At 54.9% G+C, this 26,132-nt stretch overlaps 1 protein-coding gene across 1 annotated transcript in view; it reads left to right on the forward strand.

Moving 5' to 3' along the window:
• COL22A1 (collagen type XXII alpha 1 chain) overlaps positions 1-26,132 on the forward strand; it is a 210,104-nt gene that overhangs the window by 100,241 nt on the left and 83,731 nt on the right. Inside the window, exons 24-38 of the mRNA XM_055432494.2 lie at positions 119-172; positions 1,405-1,458; positions 2,545-2,598; positions 8,493-8,537; positions 9,067-9,129; positions 9,566-9,619; positions 12,861-12,902; positions 13,864-13,896; positions 16,846-16,899; positions 17,267-17,320; positions 18,668-18,721; positions 19,378-19,431; positions 20,975-21,028; positions 24,429-24,533; positions 25,845-25,889. Of these exons, the coding sequence (XP_055288469.2) occupies positions 119-172; positions 1,405-1,458; positions 2,545-2,598; positions 8,493-8,537; positions 9,067-9,129; positions 9,566-9,619; positions 12,861-12,902; positions 13,864-13,896; positions 16,846-16,899; positions 17,267-17,320; positions 18,668-18,721; positions 19,378-19,431; positions 20,975-21,028; positions 24,429-24,533; positions 25,845-25,889 (819 nt within the window). The remainder of the gene's footprint in view (positions 1-118; positions 173-1,404; positions 1,459-2,544; positions 2,599-8,492; positions 8,538-9,066; positions 9,130-9,565; positions 9,620-12,860; positions 12,903-13,863; positions 13,897-16,845; positions 16,900-17,266; positions 17,321-18,667; positions 18,722-19,377; positions 19,432-20,974; positions 21,029-24,428; positions 24,534-25,844; positions 25,890-26,132) is intronic.

Genomic DNA, 26,132 nt, shown 5'->3' on the forward strand with positions numbered 1-26,132 from the left:
CCAGGGTGCCCTCGTCAGAGCTAAAGATACAGGCTCCTGCCAGCAAAGGTGCTGGGAGAAGGGAGCCGATGCTCGGAAGAGGTCAGACTAATGGTTCCCCCGTGGTTCCCCTTGACAGGGTCTGCCTGGAGAGATCGGCTTCCCGGGAAAGCCTGGGCCCCCCGGGCAGGCGGTGAGTGACCAGGGTACCCCTCCCCGCTCTCCCCTTTCCTGTCCTTCCTTGTGGGAGGGGCTGGCCCTTCCGCTGGCCACCCAGGCTGCTTCCCAGTGGGTGACACTCCGTGTCCTTCCTTCCCTGTTGGGGGGGACCGAGGTCCTAGCACCTGGCCTCCTCCTCCTCCCTTCCGTGGTGCCAGCCATGTGCTGTCTCCAGGGGCCATGCCCCGAGGGCCCCCAGCCAGGCTGCGGATCAAGGCACCCACTCCTCAGGCCACTGCCTGTGCTCTGTAACCCCGAGGCACAGTCGACAGCCCTTGGCTGTTTGAAGTGTGGCTTCTCGTCTGTGGGGACACCACCGGGGGGGCGCGGAGACACGAGGCTCGGTCTGGGATGCGGCAGGGTGGCCCTGTCTCTCTGCCTAGGGTTTCCTCTTTCCCGGTCAGCAGGATCCAAGCCAGGCCTTCTCGATCCTTTTAGGTCCTGAGGGTGGAGGTCATCAAACCTTAACGTCTGCACAAGCAGGGTGCAGATTCAAGCTGGGGGTCTCCTGCCTCTTGGCTGGCAGCTCTTCAGGGCAGGGTGTTAGAGTGGCCTTGCGTCTCTGAGACCATGTGACCATGATGGGCATCAGAGGTGATGGCCCTCAGGGGGCCCCTGCTCGTCCAGAAGGAATTTCCTTACTGCTGCTTCTCTGGTGGGGCCAGCGGGTGGGCAAAGGCATGGCTACGGGAAGCCAGTGGAACCCACACCACTGATGGGGGCTCAGGGCATTGGAGAAAGGGTGACAGAGGGAAAAGTCAGACTGGGCAGCGCGGGCAGTTGTCCGCCTGTCACTGGGCCCTGGATCCACAGGCGGCTGTAGGTGGAGGCCCCAGGATGCTGAGATGTGATGGCTGGACGCTGGTATGCTTGGCCCTGTCGAGCTCCGGGTGCCACAGCGAAGACTCTGGACGTAAATCATAGTTGTGATGTCCACTCTCAGTGGAAGCCGTCCAAGCCTAGAGCACACGGTTAGCTGTCATCCACAGATGTTCCTGAACACCCATCCACACGGTTTCACCACTAACAGTTTACAGCAGTGACAGCCCCTCCAGAGAGCTGGCACCCAGGAATGGTCCTGTGTGTCTCAAGCACCACACCGACCAGCTTCTGGCTGCAGAATCTGCTCCTGGCTGGAAGCAATTCAGTGCAGTGCTGCCCTAACCATGCCTTTTACGTTGGTCTGTTTTTTCCCTCTCTGCCCAGGGACCACCTGGAAAGGATGGGTTGAACGGACCCCCAGGTCTGCCAGGACCCAAGGTTGGTATGAGTTAGGGAACCCAGAAGCCAGAGAACTCTTTGATGGTTGGGTGCCCTGGCCGTGGATCACGTTTGGATCCTGAGTCATGCAGGGCTTGGAAATGTTTGTATTCAAGGTTAGATATGGGTGAGCCCCTTATTCCTACCTAGGTAACTTGTTGAGGATTTGGAGGCTGAGAACTTTTAAATTATTCTATGTGCATCTATTTTATTTGCAAGGAGGGAGTCTTTTCAGAGACTCTTACATAATAAGAGACTTCAACTTAAAATATTCTGGTGGGGCTCATTACAGTAAGATCATTAAGAGGAGTCAGAGGTTAACTGTCATAAAATTGGGAAGTAAGTTCACAGTTTACTCACTTCAGAGGGACAATTAAAAAACCATACAGCCAACAGTTTAACAAGTGAACTTCACCTTTTCATGGCAAAGGTACAGAAGCTCAAGGATAAACATCAACAGTACTTGCAAGGCAACTTCTGGATGTTATAGGAGTTTTCACCATCTCTTTCAGTAGGCAGACTTAGAAGCTCAACTTTTTCATGACAGAACACAGGGGTCACTAGGGGTCGGACACGACTGAGCGACTTCACTTTCCCTTTTCACTTTCACACATTGGAGAAGGAAATGGCAACCCACTCCAGTGTTCTTGCCTGGAGAATCCCAGGGACGGGGGAGTCTGGTGGGCTTCCGTCTATGGGGTCACACAGAGTCAGACACGACTGAAGTGACTTAGCAGCAGCAGCACCAGCAAGAACATGTCATGTAAATATTCTCCATTCTCCTCTTTAAAAACAAAAGATAACGGCTAACTAAGTATTTTGTCGTCTCAAAAGCACTTAGGCAGTGTCTCCCCTGCTCTGAACCCCTCATTCCCACTCACTTGAGTCTGTAAATCAAAAGCAGAGCCGTTGAATCTAGGAGATGGTTGGAGCTGCTGTTTCGGGCCACTGCGGTCTCACAGAATTAAAGGAGTTCAGTAGCACCCGAGTACAAGTAGCTTTCCTCCTTCCGGCCCGGAGCTGGTGCTCAGTCGCTTGCCTCCACTCCCGGCTCCTGCTGTTGACTCTCCTCCGCCTTCCTTGCAGGGAGACCCGGGAGACAGAGGGGAGGACGGTCTGCCCGGACAGCGCGGTCCGCGGGTAAGGACTCGGCCTTCCTCCTCTTGCGCCTGTTTTCCCAAGCCGTGTGTTTGGGGCTCTGTGTGAACCCCCGCTGTCAGAGCCGTGTAGGCTGGGGTCTGGCAGGGGACAGCCAGGGCCATCGCACAGGGGCTGTTTGAAAGGCTGGGGCAGGTCGGGGTCAGTGGTGACACACCCTGGACTGATGACCGCCGAGAGCCACACCACGGCATGCCCAGGGAGAGGAGCAGGGAGTTCCTGGAGGCAGGGGACCCGTAGCTGGAGGAGAGGACCCTGTCCCCACGAGAGAGCCTTGGCCTCGGGAAGAGGGACAACCTTGCTGACCAGCGTGTCCTGGGAGGGGAGGGGCCAGGGGGTCTGTCCCCCCGTCCCCTGAGCTTTCCCAGCCTCCAGTGTCCCTTCACACCTGACCCCTCCAGAAAACAAGGAAGCCCGGGGCTCCCAGGGGATGCAGACGTGTGGAAACTGGATCCGCGGGGGCAGCGGCGGTGACCCATGTGCTGTGCGGAAAAGGCATCTCCTGTGGGTGGGGGCCCAAGGGTTGGATTTGGGTGACTGTCGGTATGTGCTGTGGGTGTGTATATGGTGTGTCTATGGTGTGTCTGTGGTGTGTGGGTGGGTGTGTACATGGTGTGGGTGTCTGTATGTGGGGTGTGTGTGTGCAGTGTATGTGTGTATGTGAGGTGTGTGTGTACATACTGTGTGTGTATCTGGTGTGTGTGTTCTGTGTGTGTATCTAGTGTGTCTGTGTCATGTGGGTGTGTCTGTATGTCATGTGTATGTGAGGGGTGTATGTGTGTTGTGTGTGTTTGCAGTGTGTGTGTGTACATGGTGTGTCTGTATATGAGATGTGTGTGTTGTGGATGTGTACATGGTGTGTGTGTCTGTATGTCAGGTGTGTGTGTATGCCGTGCATTTGTGTTTATGTGAGGTGTGTGTGTGTACATGGTGTGTGGGTTTGTGTGTCATGTGTGTGTATGTATGCAGTGTGTGTGTGTGTTGTGGGTGTGTACATGGTGTGTGTGTCTGTATGTCGTGTGTGTGTGTGTGTGTATGCATTGTATGTGTGTTTATGTGAGGTGTATGTGTGTTTGTGGGTGTGTACATGGTGTGTGGGTCTGTATGTCATGTGTGTGTATGTATGCAGTGTGTGTTGTGGGTGTGTACATGGTGTGTGTGTCTGTATGTCATGTGTGTGTATGCAGTGTATGTGTGTTTATGTGAGGTGTGTGTGTGTTTTGTGGGTGTGTACATGGTGTGTGGGTCTGTATGTCATGTGTGTGTATGTATGCAGTGTGTGTGTGTGTTGTGGGTGTGTACATGGTGTGGGTGTGTACATGGTGTGGGTGTCTGTATGTCGTGTGTGTGTGTATGCAGTGTATGTGTGTTTATGTGAGGTGTGTGTGTGTTTTGTGGGTGTGTACATGGTGTGTGGATCTGTATGTTATGTGTGTATATGTATGCAGTGTGTGTGTGTGTTTTGGGTGTGTACATGGTGTGTATGTGTCTATATGTCATTGTGTGTGTGTATGCAGTGTGTGTGTGTGTTGTGGGTGTGTACATGGTGTGTGTGTCTGTATGTCGTGTGTGTGTGTATGCAGTATATGTGTTTATGTGAGGTGTATGTGTGTGTTGTGGGTGTGTACATGGTGTGTGTGTCTGTATGTCATGTGTATGTATGTATGCAGTGTGTGTGTGTGTTGTGGGTGTGTACATGATGTGTGGGTCTGTATGTCATGTGTGTGTATGTGGTGTGTGTGCATGTGAGGTGTGTGTGTGTGCACGTGGTATGTTCATTTGCAGGCACCTGTGCTTCTGGAGGGGCCTGTGTCCAGACAGAAACTCACGCGGGGGCCCTCTCCCTCACACTCTACTGGGTAAGAACTAGTTAAGGGCTATAACTGGCTCTTGGTGACCACCCTCCAGCCCCAGCCCACAGCAGGCACCTGCAGGCACTCAGTAAGGGCTTACTGGTGGCCGACTGATAACTAACAGCCCAGAAAGGGCACGGGTATGGCCTGGACTTGGCCGAGTGGTGACCCTGCTGTCCGGGGAGGCAGGACCCAGGTCACCTCGCTGGCCAGTGAAGGGTGATAGGCAAATCCCTGAACCCTTGGTTCCCTGTGGCCTCGCTTTTTCAAGAAGTGACCATTCTTTAGTGAAAGTCGCTCAGTCGTGTTTGACTTTTCTGTAGACCAGAATGCTGGAGTAGGTAGCTTTTCCCTTCTCCAGGGGATCTTCCCAGCCTGGGGATCAGACTCAGGTTTCCCTCCTTGCAGGCAGGTTCTTTACCAGCTGAGCCACAGTTTAGACCAAATTAAAATGGAGCAGAACACGCACGGGTTACCATGTGCCTGCCCTCTCCAGGATGCCCAGTGGACTCCCTGTGGAAAGCATCCCCTAGAAGCCTGTGCACCCTGGATTCCTCAGGGCTCCACAAGCCAGCTAATCATCACTTGCAAGCACAGCACCCTCCATCTTTTAAGACTCAACATTCTTATTTGTAAAAAATATCTGTGATTGAAATGTAATGATATGTAACTGGCTGTGTTTTGTCCCTCCTTTGCTCTGGGGTAAATCAGGTCTTTTAAACACCAAAGGCCACCTTCCTGTTTTTGACTGATTGGCTGAAATTCGATCATCTTCCAGAAATAACTTAAAGCGTTTGCATAGGTCACTATTATTTTTCATTTTTGACTGCTAGGATTTTATGGAGTCAGCCAGACCTGTGTGCTGTGTTTCCTTAAATCCTCCTTGGATTTTATGGGGGATTTGTGGGGTCAGCCAGACTTGTTTGAACTGTGTTTCCTCACATCTGTAAGTTGGCTCATCCTTCTGAGTTTACAGTGTATAAAACCCATGTTCCATTCAACAGTCTTCAGAAGAACCTGTTCCCTTTGAGTTCCTTGTGTGGATGAAGTCGATGGATCAGAAGTATTGGGGTGAATTTGAGGTGCCCTTAGGGTTGTCTTTCTCTCGCGTCGCGTCTGCGCCGCCGGGGCCGGCGTCTCTCGCGTCGCGTCTGCGCCGCCGGGGCCGATGCTTTTGAACTGTGGTGTTGGAGAAGACTCTTGAGAGTCCCTTATACTGCAAGGAGATCCAACCAGTCCATTCTAAAGGAGATCAATCCTGGATGTTCATTGGAGGGACTGATGCTAAAGCTGAAACTGCAATACTTTGGCCACCTCATGCGACGAGTTGACTCACTGGAAAAGACTCTGATGCTGGGAAAGGTTGGGGGCGGGAGGAGACGGGGACGACGGAGAATGAGATGGCTGGATGGCATCACCGACTCTGTGGACATGAGTTTGAGTGTACTCCGGGAGTTGGTGATGGACAGGGAGGCCTGGCGTGCTGTGATTCATGGGGTCGCGGAGAGTCGGACACGACTGAGCGACTGAACTGAACTGAACTGAACTAGGGTTGTCTTTAGTCTTTCCATCTACGTGTTTGGTATTTATGCTCACCCCCAGTGACTGAGAACTTCCTTGGTGCTTGAGCTTGACCTCAGATGGTCAAGCATCTGCCTGCAATGTGGAAGACCCGGGTTTGATACCTGGGTTGGGAAGATCTCCTGGAGAAGGAAACGGCAACCCACTCCAGTACTCTTGCCTGGAGAATCCCATGGACGGAGGAGCCTGGTGGCTGCAGTCCATGGGGTCGCAAAGAGTCGGATACGACTGAGCAACTTCACTTTCAATTTCCAGTGACTGAAAGTTTCAGAGAGGTCCGTTACTACAGCTCATCTGCCGTTTTTGAACGATTTCTAGTACAGTGTAGTGCATTTAAAAATTTTCTCTAGGAAGTTGGAAACTGAATTTCTGCAGTTACGTTGCTTTTAGAACATACTTTGTAGCTGCAAAGGAGACCTGGCAGGAGGTCTGTTGCTTTATTTTGACATCACGCCTCATAAGATAAGCATCTCTGAAGAAGGTCATGGATGTATCCTGGGCGGCGGGTCTCAAGTCCACTAGGAACAGACCGGCTGCGGGATGAGCAGGTGCATCGCCCTCTTGGGCTCATGTCGAGGATTCCAGGAGCTGCCCAGCCCTTCGTGGGTCATGCTCTGGCTTAGGATTCACAGCACGGATTCAGGAGGCACTTCAGGAGGCCTTCAAAATGCTTGCTACCCAACCTCAGCACCACCCCCCACCCAGTGCCTTTCCAACTGTAAAGGTTGTCCTGTCCTAGCAGATTTAAAGTGACAATTTATGTAGCACGTATTTGCACAGATCTGGTAAGAGCAGCTGTTTCTAATTGTGCTTGTGAACACTGGGGATTGATGGGAGAAGTGGAGCGCATCTAGAATTTCTATATGCACCCGCTCAGACACCAGTGGCCCTAATGGCACAGAACTGCAGGATAAAATGCGTGCTTCATGCTAAACGGTGCTTTTGGTTTGTTTACTATTTTCCCCCCTCTGTCTCTCTTAACATGTGGTATAGACTTCACTACCACTGGAGTCTGGCATAGCTGCAGGGAAAACCTTTATGTATTTGCATAACCGCTCAGTCATTCATTCCTGTATCCACTTACCAGAAAACCAAATTTCCTTGTGGAAATCTTCATAAGGATTTTAATAAGGGTCATACTTAGCTTCCCTGGTGGCTCAGACGGTAAATAATCTCCCTGTGATACAGGAGACCTGGGTTCAGTCCCTGGGGTGGGAAGACCCCCTGGGGAAGGGAATGGCAACCCATGCCAGTATTCTTGCCAGGAGAATTCCATGGAAAGAGGAGCTTGGCGGGCTAACGTCCATGGGGTCGCAAAGAGTCAAGACATGACTGAAGTGACTGACTATGCGTCCATGCATAATGATGTTAGAAACTGGCATTCAAGAAGTTAGTGTTCTGAAGACACATGGCTGGTTAGAAATTGCAGTCCCTCCCCGCTCCTCCCACCACAGGCCTCTTTGCCTCAGTGACTTACAGGCACCTGCTAAGCGTGGGTTCAGAGAGTGAGCCCCTCTGGTCCTGCCCCCCCTGCCCCCCCACTTCATCAGGACCAGGAAACGCTGGTCAGAAACCTAATGCCAGAGGACACGACTTCATCCACGCAACCAGAAGTCATGTAGCCCTGCTGAGGGCTTGCTTTCCAATGTAATATAAGTTTGGATGTTTAAGCAGCATTTTAGCCGAAACTGGTCTTTATAGCAACACACCATGGGAAGGGAAATGGACCTCTCTCCTGCCCGTGAGTTCCTCCACCCCTGGCTGCCTGTGTTACCAAGGAGTCTGAACAACTGTGGGCTGCTCGGTCAGCTCAGACAAGTTCATCAACTGCTTCTCCACCACTGGACCCGGCCTGGGGTCTGAGTTCCCCTTGAAGGGGAGCAGAACTGAGAGTCGAGGTGGCTCCAGGACTCACAGACTTTGGCTCCCTGTGGTTCTAAACTGTGTTTAAAGTCAGAATCACTGGATCCAACCTGTGTAAACTCCCATCAGGGCAACTCCAGAAACTTTCTTTTGAGGGAAGGTCAAGCCAGTGTGGGGCTTCCCGGCTGGCACTAGTGGTAAAGGGTCTGCTGACCGCTGCTGGAGACACAGGAGACTCGGGTTTGATCCCTGGGTCAGGAAGATCCCCTGGAGGAGGGCATGGCAACCCACTCCAGTATTCTTGCCTGGAGAACCCCATGGACAGAGGAGCCTGGCGGGCGACAGTCCACGGGGTCGCAAAGAGCTGGACGCGACTGAGCGTGTGTGCAAAGCCCACGTGGGGAGCGTGGGAGCCTCTCCGGGAACTTGCGGCACACGGGGCTTCAGTGCCTGTGCGGCCTGTGTGAGAACCGAGGGTGCGGGTGCCAGGTGCTCTGCGTCTGCGGGGCCACCTGGGGATGACAGCCACCTCTGCAACCATGAGTGGTAAGTGACGGGTGTCTGTTATTCTATCTGCAGGGTGAAGTTGGGGAGCAGGGCCTGGCCGGCCGACCTGGAGAAAAGGTCCGTTCATCATTCGTTTGGTCGTTGGTTCATCCAACGCGTTCGTGTGTTAGTGTCCGCTGCGCCTGTGTCGCGTGTCTCCCTGGAGCTCACAGCACGCCTGTGTGCCTGCATCTGTTTACACCATGACCGTCAGCACGTCCTGTGCATCCCTTGCTGTACTGGGTGCCAGGGTCACCACCGTTAGCCAAGAGCAGTTGAGCAGGTGCAGCGAGTGGTGCCATGCAGGTGACCGAAGGCATCCCAGGAGGCCCCTCACTCAGGCTCGGGGAATGTCAGGAGAGGTGGCCAGGAGGTGACATCATGGCTGATCCAGAGGGAGAGGAGTCAGACAACAAGAGAGGGGAAGTAAGGGTTCCTGGGCGAGAGCGCTGCAGAGTGAGCCCGAGCCTGGAGATGCCCCCAGAACACCGTCTAGAATCCCCCTCTCTCTGCTGCTTTGTTTCCATGTTACCCTGCTTCTGCAGAAGTCTGCGGGCAGCCTCCTTCCTGAGAGCCCGCTGATCATGGTGCTGTGCTCTTTCCGCAGGGAGAGGCAGGGCTGCCAGGCTTCCCAGGACTCCCAGGTGCGAGGGGAGAGAAAGGAGACCAGGTGAGGCCACGCGCCGCGCCCAAGAAGAGAGCCCCCGCTCCTGGTTTGCACTCTCGGGGACAGGCTGACCGGGCTGGGTTAGAGCGTTTTTCCCAGTGTCTAGAAAGAGGAAAGGCAGGGGACTGAGCCACCGAGGGCCACCCGCTGGAACAAAGGGACGGTGGCCAAGGAGTCCATCTGGAAGGGTGGGTGGAGTAGCTCCAGGTGAAATTTGTGGGAATGACTGGGGGCAACAGCTGTCAGGTGCCAAATGGAGCACTTGCCCCTTCACATAACCGACAGGCCATCCCTTGAACTCGGTCCTTACCGTGGCAGGGCAGGCTGGGGAGACTAAACAGTATTTTGCCCAGGGTCCCCCCTTGCTCTCACCTGGAAGAGGCAGCCGTTACACTGAGTCGCGTTCTAACGTCTCCTGGTTTTTATCTTTTCTCCGTAGGGAGAGAAAGGGGCACTGGGGCTTCCAGGCCTGAAAGGCGACCAAGGTGCAAAGGTAGGAGCCGCTGCCCTTGTCCGGGGCATCAGTGCCACGTGTCGCACAACCGCCCGTCTGTCGTTCACGTGGAGGGAGTGCCGTGCTTGAGTCACAGTGGTGGCCTGGGTGGCAGTCCTGGGTCTCCCCGCTGTGGTCCTGGGCATCCCATCTGATCCTGGTGTCTCCCTTGCTGGCCCGAAAGCAGAGCTGCCTGTATAGGCTGGCATCTGCGGGCAGTTGGTTCCAGGAGCCCTTGTGGATATCTGAAATCCGTGGATGCTTGAGTCTCTCGTATAAAGAGGTGGAGCCTAAGAACCGTGGGCCTCCAGGAACCAGCACCAGGGAGGCGGGACCCGCCACGGGTCAGGGTGGTCACGGCGAGCATGGCACACGTAGTGACTCGGGTGATCCTGGCGACATCCGGAGGCGGGTCAGATTATCAGCGACACCCCCAGTTTATAGATGAGGAAACTGAGGCACGGAAGGGCCAGGCTGCCGGCCTGGGGCTGTGTGGATGGAGGGTGGTGGGAGTCGAGACCTGACCGCAGTCCGGGCCCAGCGTCCAGGCTGCCGGGTCCACATGGCACACCGGCCTGGCCCGGGGGAGTCTGGGCAGCCTCACATGCCCAGCGGGGCCCTGCGATCCCCCCTCTGCTGCCTGGGGGGCCACCTGGTTCTCCCAGTTTGAGCTCCACACCCTCCCATGTCCCGCTCTCCTGCCCACCCTCCTGCTCAGCACCCCATCCCTGCTCCCAGGCTGAGGGTCAAGGTCTTTGTTCTGAGGACCTGCAATCTATAAATAGAGATCCTGCAATGGAAAGGGCTTTGGTGGATAAGCCGTTCAGGCCCGCCGCTCTCCCGGACTTCTCAGAAAAGCAATTTCTATTTGAGAAACTCATTTCCAAGATGCAGAGGACTCGGCGAGGCCATTAAGCCCCTTTTATTGCTTTGGCAGAATTGCCAGGGCCACGGCAGAGTCGCATTCCGAAGAATCTGGCCTGCTTTTCTTTGCCTCTAGAGAAATATGTCATCATAGACAATTCTGGGTTTAAAAAAAAAAAAAAATCTCAAATCTCACTGAAGCAACATTGCCCCCTGCTGGCCGTCCCTGGGCGTCCATTCCTCAGTGGTCTGGTCCACCTTCTCCGGACCCCGCACTGAGAGTGTTTTGACCCCAAGGCATCTCTGAGAGGAGAGTGATAATGCCCCTGCGTCAGTTGGGGCTGAGACACTTAAACTGTGGAGAAGCGGGGATGGGAGCCCCCGCCAGCCCCATTGACTCCAGAGCTCAGAGACCCTTCTCTGGGTGTGCATCTTTCTCCAAGTTGGAGAGCTCCTGGGCTCTGCCCCGCCAGCTTATGGTCCCGTGTTCACCCCAGAGCATTGAGGGAGGGCGAGGCTCTTCCAGAAAGGTGGTCTTGAGGCCCTCGGGGTTGGAGACACATCTCTCCTCCAACCCTCTTCTTATGTCTGTTCATACCTTGCACTGTCATGCCAGTGGTAAAGAACCCATATGCCAATGCTGAAGACGTGGGTAGAGTCACTGGGTCAGGAAGATCCCCTGGAGGAGGGCATGGCAGCACACGCCAGCGTCCTCGCCTAGAGAATCCCATGGACAGAGGAGTCTGGTGGGCTACAGTCCATGGGGTGACAAAGAGTCGGACACAACAGACCGAGCTTGACTGCACGTGCATTGCACTGGGAAACACTGAACTTGGATGGTCTGGGTGAGATTGGTTCTGGAACACGTGGTCAACAGTGTCAAGAGGAGAACTGGTGGACTCAGCACTGGAAAAGGTGCTATATTCTCTCTGAAGCTTCTGCAGCATGGTCAGGGGAAATGCCTCGCCGTAGTTAAGGGCTTGGGCTCAGAGTTTTCCACCAGGCTGCACCAGCTGCTGTCTGTGTGACTTTGGGCAGGGGCCCGCGTGTGGCTGTGCTTCAGTTTGCTCATCCTTGGAGTGGGGGTACCCATGAAGCATCTCTGTTTCAGGCGTTTCGGTGGCGATGAAGGGAATTAACGCACGTAGAAAAGTGAGCTGAAACCTGGGCTTAAATCCTGTATGACATAGAAACAAGCATAGAAAACAACGTAACCGCTTTAAAAAAATTGTAATTGAAGTGTAGTTGATTTACAACATGGTGCCAATCTCTGCTGTACAGCAGAGTAACTCGGTTATGCACGTGTAGACGTTTTTAAAATACTCTTTTCCATCATGGTTTATCATGTAACTCCGTTTCATACCACCTTATCTTGGTACTGTTAATAAGAGAAGCCTTCCCCGTCTCTCAGCTTCATTCATTCGTTTGTCCACTGATAAGTGCGTGTGGGCCCTGGGCTGCTAGGACACGCGCGGGCAGAGACAGCCGTGTCCCGACACCATCGTGACTCACATGGAATGAAGGGCTTTGGGGACCGTTCCCCCTGGGGGAGCGGCCCAGTGACCTCCTTTCCTCGAGGCAAACGGAATAACAATTTCCTCCTCCTCGGGACCCCGCTGAAGGCCTCAGTCGCTGTGAGGACGCAGAGGACGCTGTGAGCTGTGTGTGCTGTTATTGTTATTTTGCACAGAGAAAAACATGCCAACACAAGTAAAATAATGTATAAAATGGTAGAGTTAGGGTTCAAGCTCAGGTGAGTCGACTCCCAAGCCTGTGCCATTCACAGGAATGTAACACTCACCCCTCAGGCCCCTGAGAAGAGCCTGAGCCCTCCGAGGAGGGCAGGGCAGGGTGCAGAGGAGCCTCTCAGGGGGCTCAAACTTTGGCTCCAGGACACAGTGTGGGGACATTGGCTGCAGCAGGTGGGAAGTCATGTCAGTATTGTCAGCAGGAGAGCGGCCACTTTGTCTCCACGTGCACCGTGGAATAGCACAGAGTGGCATAAACGACCTGCAGCTCCACGTGGCAGCACAGATGCTTCTCAGAGCAGAGTTCTGGTGTGTTTGAAATATTTTATGGCTTGGATCTATATATCTATCAATTGCAGTAGAGGCAGACTGGGTGAGTCTGTCTTCTTAGGAAAAGTATTCCAGGATGAGCAGAACTGAGTGTGCTATCGTGTCCGTCTCTTTGCGACCCCAGGGACTGTAGCCCGCCAGGCTCCTCTGTCCATGGGATTCTCCAGGCAGAAATACTGGAGTGGGTTGCCATTCCCTCCTCCAGGGGATCTTCCCGACCCAGGGATTGAACCCGTGTCTCTTACATCTCCTGGATTGGCAGGTGGATTCTTTACTGCTGTTTTCATTTCTTCTTCTAGGGTGAAGTGGGCCCACCAGGGCCCCCTGGATTACCTGGCACTGTAAGTTACTCTGCTTCTGGTCCTTTCTCCTCCCGCACACCGACCACGTAGTTACAAACATCTTTTTAAGGGAGTCTGCCAGTAGCCAGACCCATCCCTGGGTCTCGTGATCCAGAAAGTGCATGAGCTTCTGTAAGAACCACCTTGTGCTTATTGGTTTAGTTTATTCGGCAATACGGTTATCGTTGGTCAGAATACTGGCTAGTCACCGGGCATCCATGCCACCCGCTGCCTGTGGGGATGGGGTCAGAGGAAGGAAGCGGTGTGTCCAGGGTGAGACTGCAGCATGGGTATACACCCACGACTCGCACCTCCACCCTCTGCAGGTCCCAGGGTGGGCCTTGTGAGTTGGGGTTCAGGCATGAGTAAAGAGCAGGGGCTTTGGGGCCAGAAGAAAAGAGTGGGTTTGAATCCAAGCTGTGCTGCTCACCAGCATTGTGATCTTAAACATGTTCTTTAGTGTGGAAAAGACTCCATCTTCTCATCTGTTAAGAAAAGAAAATATTATACGGAGCTGTGTCTTGTACATTTGTAGTGAAAATTGACTGAAATATGTAAGGTACATTGTGTAGTTCCTGATATATAATAAATACTAAATTAAAAAAACAAAGGCTCTATAAATATGTGAGCATAGTTTGCATGTTTTTTTTTTTTTCACTTGAGTGTTTCTCTACAGTCTTGGTATTCTATGCTTTAATCAATTTCAGGGTGGAGGGGCAGGAAGGGAGATGAACATGGCTCCGGGAACTGGCCTTGTCTGGGCACAAAGGGATTGGTCAGTTACTAGCTGAGGCAGGGGACCGCCTCATAGGGAGGGCAAGGGCTTTAAAAGGAATGTGTGATTCTGTCAAAAATCATCCTTAAAGGAGCCCCTGAGGCTGTATTCTCCACCGGTAAGTCTGTCCGAGGCAGGTTGCTGATGTCCACTCATTCTGTCTCGTTTCTGTGGTCTCCATTGCAGACGTCCCTGTTCACACCACACCCGAGAATGCCCGTAAGTAGCAGCGGCGTCTTGTGGCTGCCCGGTGCCCCCCGGCCTGGCTCGCGATGACCCTGAGTGCCCTGGGGGGCAGGGGGTGCTGGGCTGTGTCCTGACTCTTGGCCCTGACCTGCCAGCCGCCGTCAGGCCTCTGGGTTCCTGACCTTGTCCTGGCAGCTGGCGGGGAGCGGGCCAGGTGAGGGACCAGCTCCAGGGCAGATGGGACCTCCTGGGTCAGGGTCCAGGAGGTGGCCTCCCAGTAGCCGAGGGTGAAGGCCACCCCTCTCTTTGGGTAAAGTGACCCCTCACTGCACAGGGTGGCTGGTTGTTCCAAGCAGGACAGAGCCCTGTGAGCGGCAGAAGGTAAAAAGGCAGAGGGGGCAGGCCTGGGGGTCTTGGAGGCCAAGTCTGAGAGGGGCCATTCAGGGGCCAGTGGGGACGGAGCCTGCTTGGGGAGGTGGCTGGCGGGAGAGCGCATGGCTTTTTCTGAAGACGGAAGCGCTTGATGGAAAAGGACACTCAGCGTGGCCGCAGCCTCCAGAAGCCTTTCCCTCCTCTTTCTCGAGGGGATTCTGTGAAAACGAGTGTGTTCAGGGTCTCTGACGTCACCAAGCTCGCCTCCTTTGTTGGTTCGCTCTTGAGGACACAGTTCTCCTGTGGTTAGGACTTGACCTGCTGCCCCGCGTGCGGCGGCCAAGATGCTTAGGAGAGGACCCATCTCCACATCGCCGCTTTAAGTAGCTACAACTTGAAAAGCTAAAGAGATCGTGGATGTGATGGAAAAGAATAGGGCAGAGAGAGAGAGAGACTGAGTTGGTGCCAAAATCATCGCAGAAGAAGGAGGACTTTGAGCTGTTTTGGAGGAGGAATGGGGAGGAAGCGAGGGCAGGGGGGCCGTCCCTAGGTGGTGGGGGGAGGCAGGGGACCACAGGAGTGTCGGGGGATGCTGAGGGGAGAGCAGGCGGGGCTCCAGCTGCATCTTCTCTCGAAGGAAGGGCTCGGAGGGACAGAGCAGGATAGCCTTGAATGTAGCGGGCACAGGGCAGGCATCGCTCTGACTGACCCTGTGCCCAGCTCACAGATGATGGCCCGAGGCTCGAGGAGCTAGCTGTTGGCCGTAAGGCCCTGGCTGAACCGCTGCCCCGCCAGTGCCGAGGTTTGAGGCTCCATCACGCTGGCCTGCCGCCTCCGTCTTCCAGAACCATGTCCCCCTACACAATGCCTCAGCCCTTCATCCTCTGGGACTCCTCCCTTTTGCCCACCCTGAGTCCCTAAAGCTTGTGGCAAACCTACACATTCAGCCTCTCTGTAAAGGAATCGCTCCATTCCTAAAAGATGATGTCTGAGGTGTTCCCACGGGAAGGGACTGAGAGGGGCCAGAGGTCTGCCCAGCTTCCCCTTTGAATCCTGGTGAGGGGGACACCTTCCTGCAGGGTCTGAGCTTTGCAGAAACCAGGAAGCCACTTACATATGCAAAGCAAGGAAATTGTGTCCACGGGAGAAAAAGATGCACTGGGGATTACTGCATGAATCCCTGTGGAGCTGCCTCGTTGCCATGGTAACCATGTTTGTATTGATGGTTTTGGAAGCTGTAGTTCTGTTTGACTTCTCCTCAGCAGTCTGCCTTCCAGTCCCTGCACACAGTGGGGGCTGGAGATTTGGAGGGGTAGCCAGGTCCCTTGGACAGAGGAGCCTGGAGGGCTATAGTCCACGAGGTTGCAGAGTTGGACACAACTGAAGCGACTTAGCATGCGTGTATGCACTAGGTTTGCAGCATAATTAAGAAGGCTACTAGAAAGGGGAGGAGGGCTGGAAGGAGAGCCCCAACTCCTGCTGCAGAAACAATAAGCCTCCTGGGGATGTCGGGTCCCCAGCTGGTGAGGCCACGAGGCAGCGTGGTGATGACAGTGCAGAACAGAGCAGGGGCTGTTAGCTGGCGTGCAGTTCCGATGTCAGAGAGGAGCGTGAACCCGTTCCTTGTCTGGAGAACGGAGGGACAGGCCGTCCCAGGCTGGGAGACAGTACGGCTGAGAGCTTACGGGGGCTTTGTAACTGGTTCAGAAGCCGCTCCCTGGAAGAGCAGCCTGACCCACCCCCTCCGCCTGCAGAGGGTTCCGGGAGGCCTGGCCAGTGCCCTGCAATTGCTGAGCCCAGAGTGGGCATCTCCCTGGGCTGGCATCACCAGCGAGGGGCGGTGGAGGAGAAGGAGGCTCCCGTGTTCAGTGTTCAGCAGCTGTTGATGGGCGCCTGCCGAGCACCCCCATGGTGAAGTCTGCTCCTGGCTCTCAGGCCCCAGGGAGAAATGCCTTGAGCATCTTGTCTGAGAGCCTCAGGATCCGTCTCCCGACCTGACCCCCACAGCCCCTTCCCCCACTGGCAGAAAGTGTGCACCGCTTCTTTCGTCTGTGTCCCCCAAATCCATCCTGTCAGCCCTTCCATCTTTACGGGTCGTGTCTCCAGTGACTTGAGGACCAGACAAAATGCTTTTGCAAATTCCCTCCTTGGGAAATTTTCTAGGGGGAAGACAAGCTAGAGATAAGGATATTATCTGATGAATGGAGCCAGAGTGTTCTTCTGAGCTGGTGGGAAATGGAGATCCTGGAGGGAGAAGGGAGCTTGCCTCTGTTGAAAGCTTCGTTGTCAGGGCGGCCTCACTGAACCCCGGCTCTCTGGGGTGGAGCGTGCACATTCCATCAACGGCTGGTGCAGGGGGAGCGGGGCCCTAGCCCAGGCCCTGCGGACGCTAACTCAGGGATCAGGGATGGGCTTGGGCGGTGGGGGGCGGCAGGAGCTTCGGGGGCAAGGTCAAGGGGGAGAAAGCAGCGTGGAAACTGCACAGGGTGGTGCCCGCTTCTGCCGGCTTCTCCTCCAGCGCAAGGTGCCTGCACAGGCCCGGAAGGTCCACGGGGCGACCCGAGGGTGGGCCGGGCGCAGCTGCCTTACTCTGTGCTTCCCTGCCAACAGGGAGAACCAGGGCCCAGGGGAGAGAAGGGCGACCCTGGCGCACCTGGGGAGCCGGTGAGTGCTCTCTGCTCTGCGTCCCGCACCCCTCTCGGACCCCTGCCCGCGCCTCGCCCCTCGCCTCTCACCCCTCTCTGCACCCCTTCCCTCACCCCTTCCTCACCCCTCTCCTCACCCCTCCCGTTACCCCTGCCCGCACCCCTGCCCCACACCCTGCCCCGCACCCCTCACCCTGTGCGTCTGCTTTCCTGAGACTGGACACCTAAGGGCCTGTCTGAACTGCACACAGGAGCCCTGCTGAGCTGAATGTAGCTCTTTCCTCCTCCCTCCTCTCTGTGGACCTCAATCCCTTCCCGTTGCCTGTGTTCATGCCTCCCCAGAGCAAGGGTGTGACCTCGTCCACTGATGCATTGTTTCATTGCAGGGGTCGCCAGGTCATCCTGGAGAACTGGGGCCTCGGGGACCCACTGGACCACCGGTAAGAGAACCCTCTGTCCTCCCTTGGCTCCCAGAGCAGAAATTCGCGCTAGGTCTAGGAGTGTCATTCTAGGAGTGTCCACCAGGGGGCTGCAACAGGCGCTGCTAGGACTGAGTCCAGGGCCTGGGGAGAGAGGTTCTCCCAGAAAACCCCAAAACGCGACCCCTGGAGCCCAGGAGGTCTTGTCTCTGCCACTGAAGTATGGGTTTAGGAGAGCTGGTAACCTGCTGCACCCTCCCTCCCGACAACTCTTAAAATCCAGGTGGTCCTGGCTCTCGGAGGCTTTTCACATGCAGGAAATCTCCAATGCCAATTTAAAGGACACCTAGAGTGTGTCGGAGAAGGCAATGGCAAGCCACTCCAGTACTCTTGCCTGGAAAATCCCATGGATGGAGGAGCCTGGTGGGCTGCAGTCCATGGGGTCGCTAAGGGTCGGACACTACTGAGCGACTTCACTTTCACTTTTCACTTTCACACATTGGAGAAGGAAATGGCAACCCACTCCAGTGTTCTTGCCTGGAGAATCCCAGGGATGGAGGAGCCTGGTGGGCTGCAGTCCACGGGGTCGCTAAGGGTCGGACACGACTGAGTGACTTCACTTTCACTTTTCACGTTCATGCATTGAAGAAGGAAATGGCAACCCACTCCAGTGTTCTTGCCTGGAGAATCCCAGGAACCGGGGAGCCTGGTGGTTTGCCGTCTCTGGGGTTGCAGAGAGTCGGACACGACTGAAGCGACTTAGCAACGGCAGCAGCAGCAGCAGCAGAGTGTGTTGGCATGTTGATTGGCTTCTTAACTGGCTCTGTGCTGGGCAGTGTGTCGCGTGCTCTGAGTGGCCTGTCCAAGGTCAGATCCCAGGGCCCCCCTGGCCGCCTGTGTGTACCTGGGCAGGCCTGTCCCTCTGCGCCTCATATATGTCAGATGAAGGGTAGGGCTGCTGCCTGTGTCCTGGGGGTAGTGAAGACTGAGGAAGTTTAGGGAGCCTGGAGCTGTGATCTCTGCACCTGTAAACCTGCTCCCTGTCCTTTCAGTTTGGTTGTGGTGGTTCAGTCGCTCCATTGTGTCCGACTCTGTGACATGGACTGTAGCCTGCCAGGCTCTTCTGTCCATGGGTTTCTCCAGGCAAGAATACTGGAATGGGTTGCCATTTCCTTCTCCAGGGGATTGTCTGGAACCAGGGATCAAACCTGCATCTCCTGCATTGGCACGCGGAATCTTTATCTCCGAGTCACTAGGGAATCCTGTCCTTTGAGTTTGGGTCACCTGATTCTGATGACAAAGGTGCCCCCACGTCACTGCATGGGGCCAAGGAGGGGGCGTCTCACTTCCTTTCTGTTTCCCGTGCAGGGTGCCAAGGGACAAGAAGGTGCCCAGGGAACGCCTGGAGCAGCTGGGAACCCCGTGAGTCCTTCCTGGCCACCTGCCTCCTGGGGCCCACGGGAGGGGGCTGGGCCGACCCCTGCCCCCAGGCGCCCAGCTCCCCGCTGAGTGTGGGGACGGGGCTGGGAAAGTGCTGTCCACACTGGAGGGCTGGCTGGGCACAGGGCTGGCTCCTGTCCACCTGCTTCACCGGGTCCTCTCTTGTCTCCAATGCTTGTTCACACCCTTACAGTCAACTTACATTGTACCAGAGCACGTGTCTCCATAGCGCAGATCTGCAGATTTTGTTCCATTTTCAGGGTTTCCATTCCCCCATGCTCTGAAGCTAGAGATCACGCCCCGCCTGAGACGTGTGCGCGACAGCACCTGACCTTCTCTGCCCTCCCCTTAACCCCCACTCCTCCTCCTCTGCCACCTCCGTGCTGTGGCCTTAGGATTGTCCCGGAGTCCTCCTGGCCTCCTGTCGCCCCTCTCTGTGCTGGAATCCACCTCCTTTGAGGCTTGGACCCTCCTGACCCTCCTGGACAGGAGGGTCATCCTTCCTGTGGAGGGAATGTCATCTAGAAGCATTTTGAACAAATCAGGGAGAGTTGAATAGGAGGCAAGTTTGGAGAAAGACTGGGGGAACCGCTTGCAATCAATTCCTTGGGGCTTTCTGACCTTCTGCCTCTCTATAGGGAGCTCCTGGACTTGTAGGTCCCCCTGGCCCCAGCGGCCCCCCAGGAAGTGTGGTGAGTAACTGGGGTGGGTGGGGAGGGCAGAGACACTAGCACTGGTTGTGGATCCACCCTCCTAGTTAACTCATGAATCCTCCAGGACAGAACTCAGGGTGTAGGCATCGCTGCTTCCATTTCACAGATGGAGAAATTGAGGTCCCAGCAAAGACACCTACAAAGTTACAACCTGAGGTTCTCGGTAACTCAGGAGATCCCCGGGTGGTAAAGGAAAGAGTTGGGGGCAGAAAGCTGTGAGGAGCAATGCTTCTGGATCGGCGTCACAGCTGGCCTTGGAGGAAGCAGGATGAACCTGCAGGAATGGGAGACGCCCTGACTGTTGGGTTGCCGGGTCCTAGCCGCAGCTCACTGGCTGCCAGGCCTCTGTGGGGGGCCTCCTGAGGCCTCAGCTTTTTCATCTTCCGCCTGGAGAGTGTGGGCTGTGTAGGCTCACCTTCAGGCCCCACTGCACTTGACCTGCGGAGGCGGTCACCCCGTGGGGGCCTTGGGGTCTGCTTGTGGACCCGCATTAAGAGCCACCCTGGACATTGATTTTGATTTCAATTTTGCAACAAAACACTCAGTGGCATCCAGTGGAGGGCGTCGGAGGATTGTGTTGCTCAGATAGGCTGAGTCCAGTCCTGCTCCATCCCCGTCTTTTCTGTTAATGACCGCAGTGGCTTAGAGGACAGATGTGGGTGTAGGTGTGTGCCAGGCGCTGTTGTCAGTCCCTCTCACTCACTGACCCCTCATGACCCTGGGAGGTGAGTGTCAGAAGTGGCCCCGTTTTCCTCAGGAGGACACGGAGGCACAGGGAGACTGCGTCACGTGGTCAGTGGTTGCCGTGGAAACCGCGAGACCCTGGCCCGCGTCCATCACCCTACCCCCGCAGCGTCAGTGCACTCTTCCCGGAGCCAGCCCTGCATCCCTTGGCCGCAGGGTTTTCTCTGGCCTTAAGAGACCTTATGGTCCAGCCACATGGCACGTGGCCAGTAGCAGCAGCAGAGGCAGCCCTGGCCGACAGGTGTGTAAACGGCCCACCTCCTTTGCTCCTGGGGGAGCCGCTCCGGCCGCGTCTGCCGTTGGACCCTGGAGCCCCAGCAGGACCGAGCTGCAGCCCTGTGAATGTGTCCCTACCCGCCCGGCGTCTGCTTTCTGACGTCCCTGCTGGTGCGTCCGCGGGACGCCTGCCCTGAGCCTTGACTCTAAAAGTCAACCTCTGGGGGACGCTCACGACACGGGCAGGTCAGCGATGCCAAGGCTGTGCTCTTGGGTCACCCTCTTCTCCCCGAGGTCCCCTCCGCCCCACGCCCTGCCTGCCCTCTGAGAGCCACAGCCCACAGTGGGCAGACCGTCGGGAAGCAGGGCCGCGCGGTTAGAGCGCCGATGTTTGAGGATGCGTGACGGTCCCGGGGAAAGGGCGGCGGTGGGAGGGCGGCGGAGGAGTATCAGAGGTGGAGAGCGAGTCGGGAGCTTCTGACCGGAGGGGGCCCATCGCTCTTCTCTTGAGCGCCCTGGGCCCTCTTGAACTTGACCTTGTCAATCACCTTTTTTTCTCTAGGGTCCCCCGGGCTCCAGAGGCCCCCCTGGGAAAGACGGGGAGCGCGGTGAGAAGGTAAGATGCAGTGTGGTGTCCACCCTCCGCAGCGGTTCTCAGCTTTTAAGAGGCAGGAAAGGAGCCCGCTCCTCTCAGACCCGCTTCAGGACCCAGGAGGCCGAGGGCTCCTCTGCCGTCGTCCCCTCTAACCCTCGCCACAGACGCAGGGTCAGATGGGGCCCCGCCCGACAGAGGTGTAGACTGAAGCTCTGTGTCCTGCGTCCCATAGCTGGTGAGCCGCAGAGCTGGTCTGTCTGCCTCCCAAGCTCCCGTTTCTTTCAATTCAGTGCTCCAGCACAGCCACCTCACACTATCGCGTGCGCAGTTAAACCTTCCCGGCTAGGAGAATAAGCTTTAGTCATTAGGAAGCAGAGGGACAGTGTCCGCCCCCCTCCCCCGCCTCAAATGCCAATACCCCCAGGGCAGAGGGGCAGGCTCCCCGACCCTTTGGAATCCCAGGTGACACATCCTAACCTCGCATTCTAGCACGTGTCTCCCATGTTCACTCCGACTTCTGGCATCTTGTGGGCGGAGACAGGGATTCTGAACACCCACAGGAAGGCGCCCCCTCTCAGCGCAGACCGTCCCCTGCAAGCATCAGCAGTGTCAGGGCTGAGGAGCCCGGGTGTTGGGCTCGCGCTGAGCCCACACGGACTGCAGGGCCACACAGGTGGCAAGGAGGAGCTGAGGCCCTGACGTGCGGCAGAGAGCAGGTGGTGAGGGGAGAGGAGACTTGCTGTTCCAAGCCCCCAGCGGAGGCTTCTCATCCAGAGGCAGAAATCCCAATGCCCCCCCCCCCACCCCAGATCCTGATGCGTCCTCCGCAGCCACCCGCTATGCAGCACTCCCATCTCTGAACTTCCCAATGCAGATTCCTTCAGGTCCACGTCACCTGGGACCTTTGGAAGGTGTGACCATTTTATCTTTTCTATTTTGGTAAAATGTAATAGGAATAGATACAAACTTTTATGGAAAAGGCTCAGTTTTTAAATGCATCCCTTGGAGAAGGAGTGCTTTGCTATGAAGAAAAATGATTAACCAGCCTGTGGAAAATCTTAAACGAGGGAGAAAAAAGAAAAAAAGAAACCTGGCCCATCTGTTTTGCTTTATTACCACGTGCAAGGGATGGGCCTCTATTCTGGGATATATGGGCACTGACAAATTAGAAGGAGCTTAGAAGAGGGTTGGTTAGAAGGGAATGTTGAGGACTAGTTGAGCAAAAATGAGAACGTCTGGGGTTTCCCAGGTAGGAGACTCGATTTCGATCCCTGGTTCAGGAAGATGCCCTGAAGGAGTAAATGGCAACCCACTCGAGTATTCTTGCCTGGAGAATCCCATGGACAGAGGAGCCTGGCGGGCTACAGTCCATGGGGTCACTAAGAGTCATGACTTAAACAGACACAACCTAGGGCTTTCCTGGTGGTTCAGTTGGTAAAGAATCCGCCTGCAATGTGGGAGACCTGGGTTCAATCCCTGGCTAGGGAAGATCCCCTGGAGAAGGAAATGGCTACCCACTCCAGTATTCTGGTCTGGAGAATTCCATGGACTACACTGTCCATGGGGTCGCAAAGAGTCAGACAGGACTGAGCGACTTCTCCTTCACTAGTGACTGAACAGCAACAGCAATTGGCTCATTCAGCCTCTAGAGGGAGCCAGACTCCTCTGCTCTGATGAGCAGAAGACTGCATTTGAATGGGGACTGCCCCTCCGGTGCTGTAGGAAGTGGTAAAAATCCCTGAGAGCAGGACCTGGTCTTCTCTCTGACTGTCCAGTGGGTGGCCTGAGACTTGCAGAAGCTGATCCTGCCCTGTTCCTGGAGAGGGGTCCTCTCCATCCTTTGCTTTGTCCTCTGTGGGATATGGTGCCTCCCCTCACTTCCGCATTAGGAGTGTCTGGTGCAGGTTGCAGCTTAGGTCCAAGACAGCCCTCCCCGGAAAGGGACTTCCTGTGGGCCGCATGGTCCCTGCAGCATTCCACAGCTGGGCTGCACGGGGCTCCTGCCTTGAGGTCAGAAACAGTGAACAAACTCCAAGCCCATCTCCCCCCCTCATCAGATCTTGGCTCCCTCTCTCTCTCCCCTGTTTGGATCCCCAAGTGATGCTCACATCACTGAAGGGCTGTCGTGTGAAGAGGAATTGGATTTTGTCTGCATTGCCCCAAGTTTGAAGTCAAACCCCTGGAAGATTTTGGAGAGGACTGTCTCGACTGAATATAAAGACACAGTGTCTAATGGAACTGCCCAATAAGGAGATGAACTGCCTGGAGAGGTGGTGAGCTCTGTGCTCTCAAAGGAGTCCAAGCCGAAATGGGAGGGCCGCCTGGAAGAGGCACACCTGATGACTTCCTGCAGTGGGTGGAAGCTTGGACTAGAAAACTACTAGTGTCCTTCCCGTGCCCATGTTCCACGCTGTATAGTTTGCTAAGCATCACAGACTGGGTGCCTTAAACCACAGAGGCATGCTGTGGCACCGTTCTCACTGTGTTGGGAAGTCCAAAATCAAGGTGTCAGATGGGCTGGTTCCTCCTGGGGGCTGTGAGGGAAGGATGTCTTCCAGGCCCCTCTCCTTGGGTTATTGACAGCTGTTTTCTCTCTGTATCTTCATGTGGACTTCCCTCTACACAGGCCTGTGTCCAAACTTCCCTTTCTCGTGAGGACAGCAGTTCTTTTTGGGTTAAACTCCATGTTACTCCAGTATCAGCACCTAACTAATGACACCCGTGGAGACCCTGTTTCTACATTGAAGTGCCGGAGTTAAGGGCTTTGGCATATGGATTTGGGGTCACATTATGTGGCTTGTCCTCCATGCCTTCAGAAGGGGAGGGATTTCTGAAGCAGGGCATCACCAAGCCCCTTTCAGGTGGTTTAGTCACTAAGTCGTGTCTGACTCTTTTGCAACCCCATGCACCTTGCCAGCCGGAGAAGGCAATGGCAAGCCACTCCAGTACTCTTGCCTAGAAAATCCCATGGATGGAGGAGCCTGGTAGGCTGCAGTCCATGGGGTCGCTAAGGGTCGGACATGACTGAGCGACTTCACTTTCACACATTGGAGAAGGAAATGGCAACCCACTCCAGTGTTCTTGCCTGGAGAATCCCAGGGACGGGGGAGCCTGGTGGGCTTCCGTCTATGGGGACACACAGAGTCGGACACGACTGAAGTGACTTAGCAGCAGCAGCAGCAGCACCTTGCCAGGCTCCTCTGTCCATGGAATTTTCCAAGCAAGGATCCTGGAGTGGGTTGTCATTTCCTACTCTAGGGGATCTTCTTGACCCAGGGATTGAACCCTCCGCTCCTGCATTGGCAGGCAGTTTCATTACCACTGAGCCACCAGGGAAGCCCTCCCTTTAGAATGGTTCTCCACTGAAAAACTTACATTCTGCATCTTGTTGATCCCGGACACTGTCCACTTGTCTTTCCAGGGAGCAGCAGGAGAAGAAGGGAGCCCAGGGCCGGCCGGCCCCAGGGGTGATCCTGGTTCCCCCGGGCCCCCCGGCCCCTCCGGAAGAGGGAAAGACGGGGACCCGGTAAGTGTCAGGGGCTTCGGTGACTGTAACGACCAGGCTGGAATTAGAAAAGGAAAAAAGGCACCACTGTCAAACTTTGCAAGAGAGCAGCTGGGCTGGGAAAGGGGTCTCGTATGGGGGCAGCAGCTGGCTCCCTCCCGCATCAGGCCAGCACAGCACAGGGACCCGAGTGGACTGCTGGCTGTGGGTCAGGCTCTGAGGACACAGACACAGGTGAGAGCTGGGCTGTTGAGATGCTCGTGAGACAGCAGAGCAGTCTGATGACTCTAGCTCGGCCATCCTGGAGAAGGGCTTCCCTGATCTGTGTCAGCCGGGGAAACCTCACACAGGAAATGGTATCTATGCAAAAAGTGAAAGTTGGAAGAAATTATTTTTTAGATGGAATAGCACAGAGTGGGTGTTGCAGACAGATGAGCTGTATGTGTAAATTCGTGAGGGTGTTATGTGCATGGGGACTTACAAACATTTTAGTGTGTCCTGGACAGAAAGTGGTAAGTAAGAAAGAGACCAGACTTTGGGATCAGAAGAGCCCCTACAGTGAAACCTGAAACCTGAGGGCCTTGACCTTATTTGAGGGAATCTGCAAAATAAGGACCTTGCAGGGAGGGATAAGTTAGGAGATTGGGATTAACATATACATACTACTGTAAAATAGGTAGTCAACAGGGACCTCCAAGCCCAGCAAACTCTGCTCAGTACTCTCTAATAACCTATATGGGAAAATCTGAAAAAGATCACATATATGTACATGTGATCCTCAGCCAACACAGGAGGAATAAGAGATGCAGTTTGATCCCTGGGTTTGGAAGATCCCCTGGAAAAGAAACGGCACCCCACTCCAGGATTCTTGCCTGGAAAATGCCGAGGACAGAGGAGCCTGGTGGGCTACAGTCCATGGGGCCACAGAGAGTCGGACACGACTGAGCACACAGCATATGTGTGTATATAACTGAGTCACTCTGTTGTGCATCTCAAACCAACGCAACACCTCAAGTATACTCCAATATAAAATAAAAATTAATAAAATGAAATTTCACTACCTAAAAACCAAAAAAAAAAAAAAGAAGATTTTAAATAAGAAAGCAAACTGAGAGAGACCTGAGGGGTTTGCTGGAGGTCACACAGAACTGGTAGGTGATAGAGTCAGAACTTACACCCAGGGGTCCTGTGTCTCAAAACCAAGTTGTTTTGCTTTGTACACAGCAGGTCGTGGAGAGAGTCCACCCTTCTGTGTGTCCCCAGGGCACAGGGTAATTGGGTAGATGCTCACTCATGGTTCCATGATTGTCTTTGTTCAATTCGTTTTCCCAGGGACTTCGTGGCCCACCTGGATTACCGGGACCTATGGGAACCAAGGTGAGTATTTATCTACCAAACTGTAGATACCGTGGGTTGCACTTAGATAGTGAACATGCCAAATGTAACTGTGAGTATTTCTGGTCACCTCTGTTTACTTCCACATTCATCACTTGTCACCTGACAAAAGCCTCTGCGACTCTGAACCATGAGATGGAAGTGGGTGCCACATAGTTGTCTCTTAATAAATACTTTCTGTTAAATAAGTTGCAGAAGACGCTTTCAACCAGCCAAGGAGTAGAT

The sequence above is a fragment of the Moschus berezovskii genome, chromosome 16, assembly GCF_049115385.1.
Source record: "Moschus berezovskii isolate FMDL1 chromosome 16, NW_MosBer_1.0, whole genome shotgun sequence".
In the NCBI taxonomy this organism is placed as follows: domain Eukaryota; kingdom Metazoa; phylum Chordata; class Mammalia; order Artiodactyla; family Moschidae; genus Moschus; species Moschus berezovskii.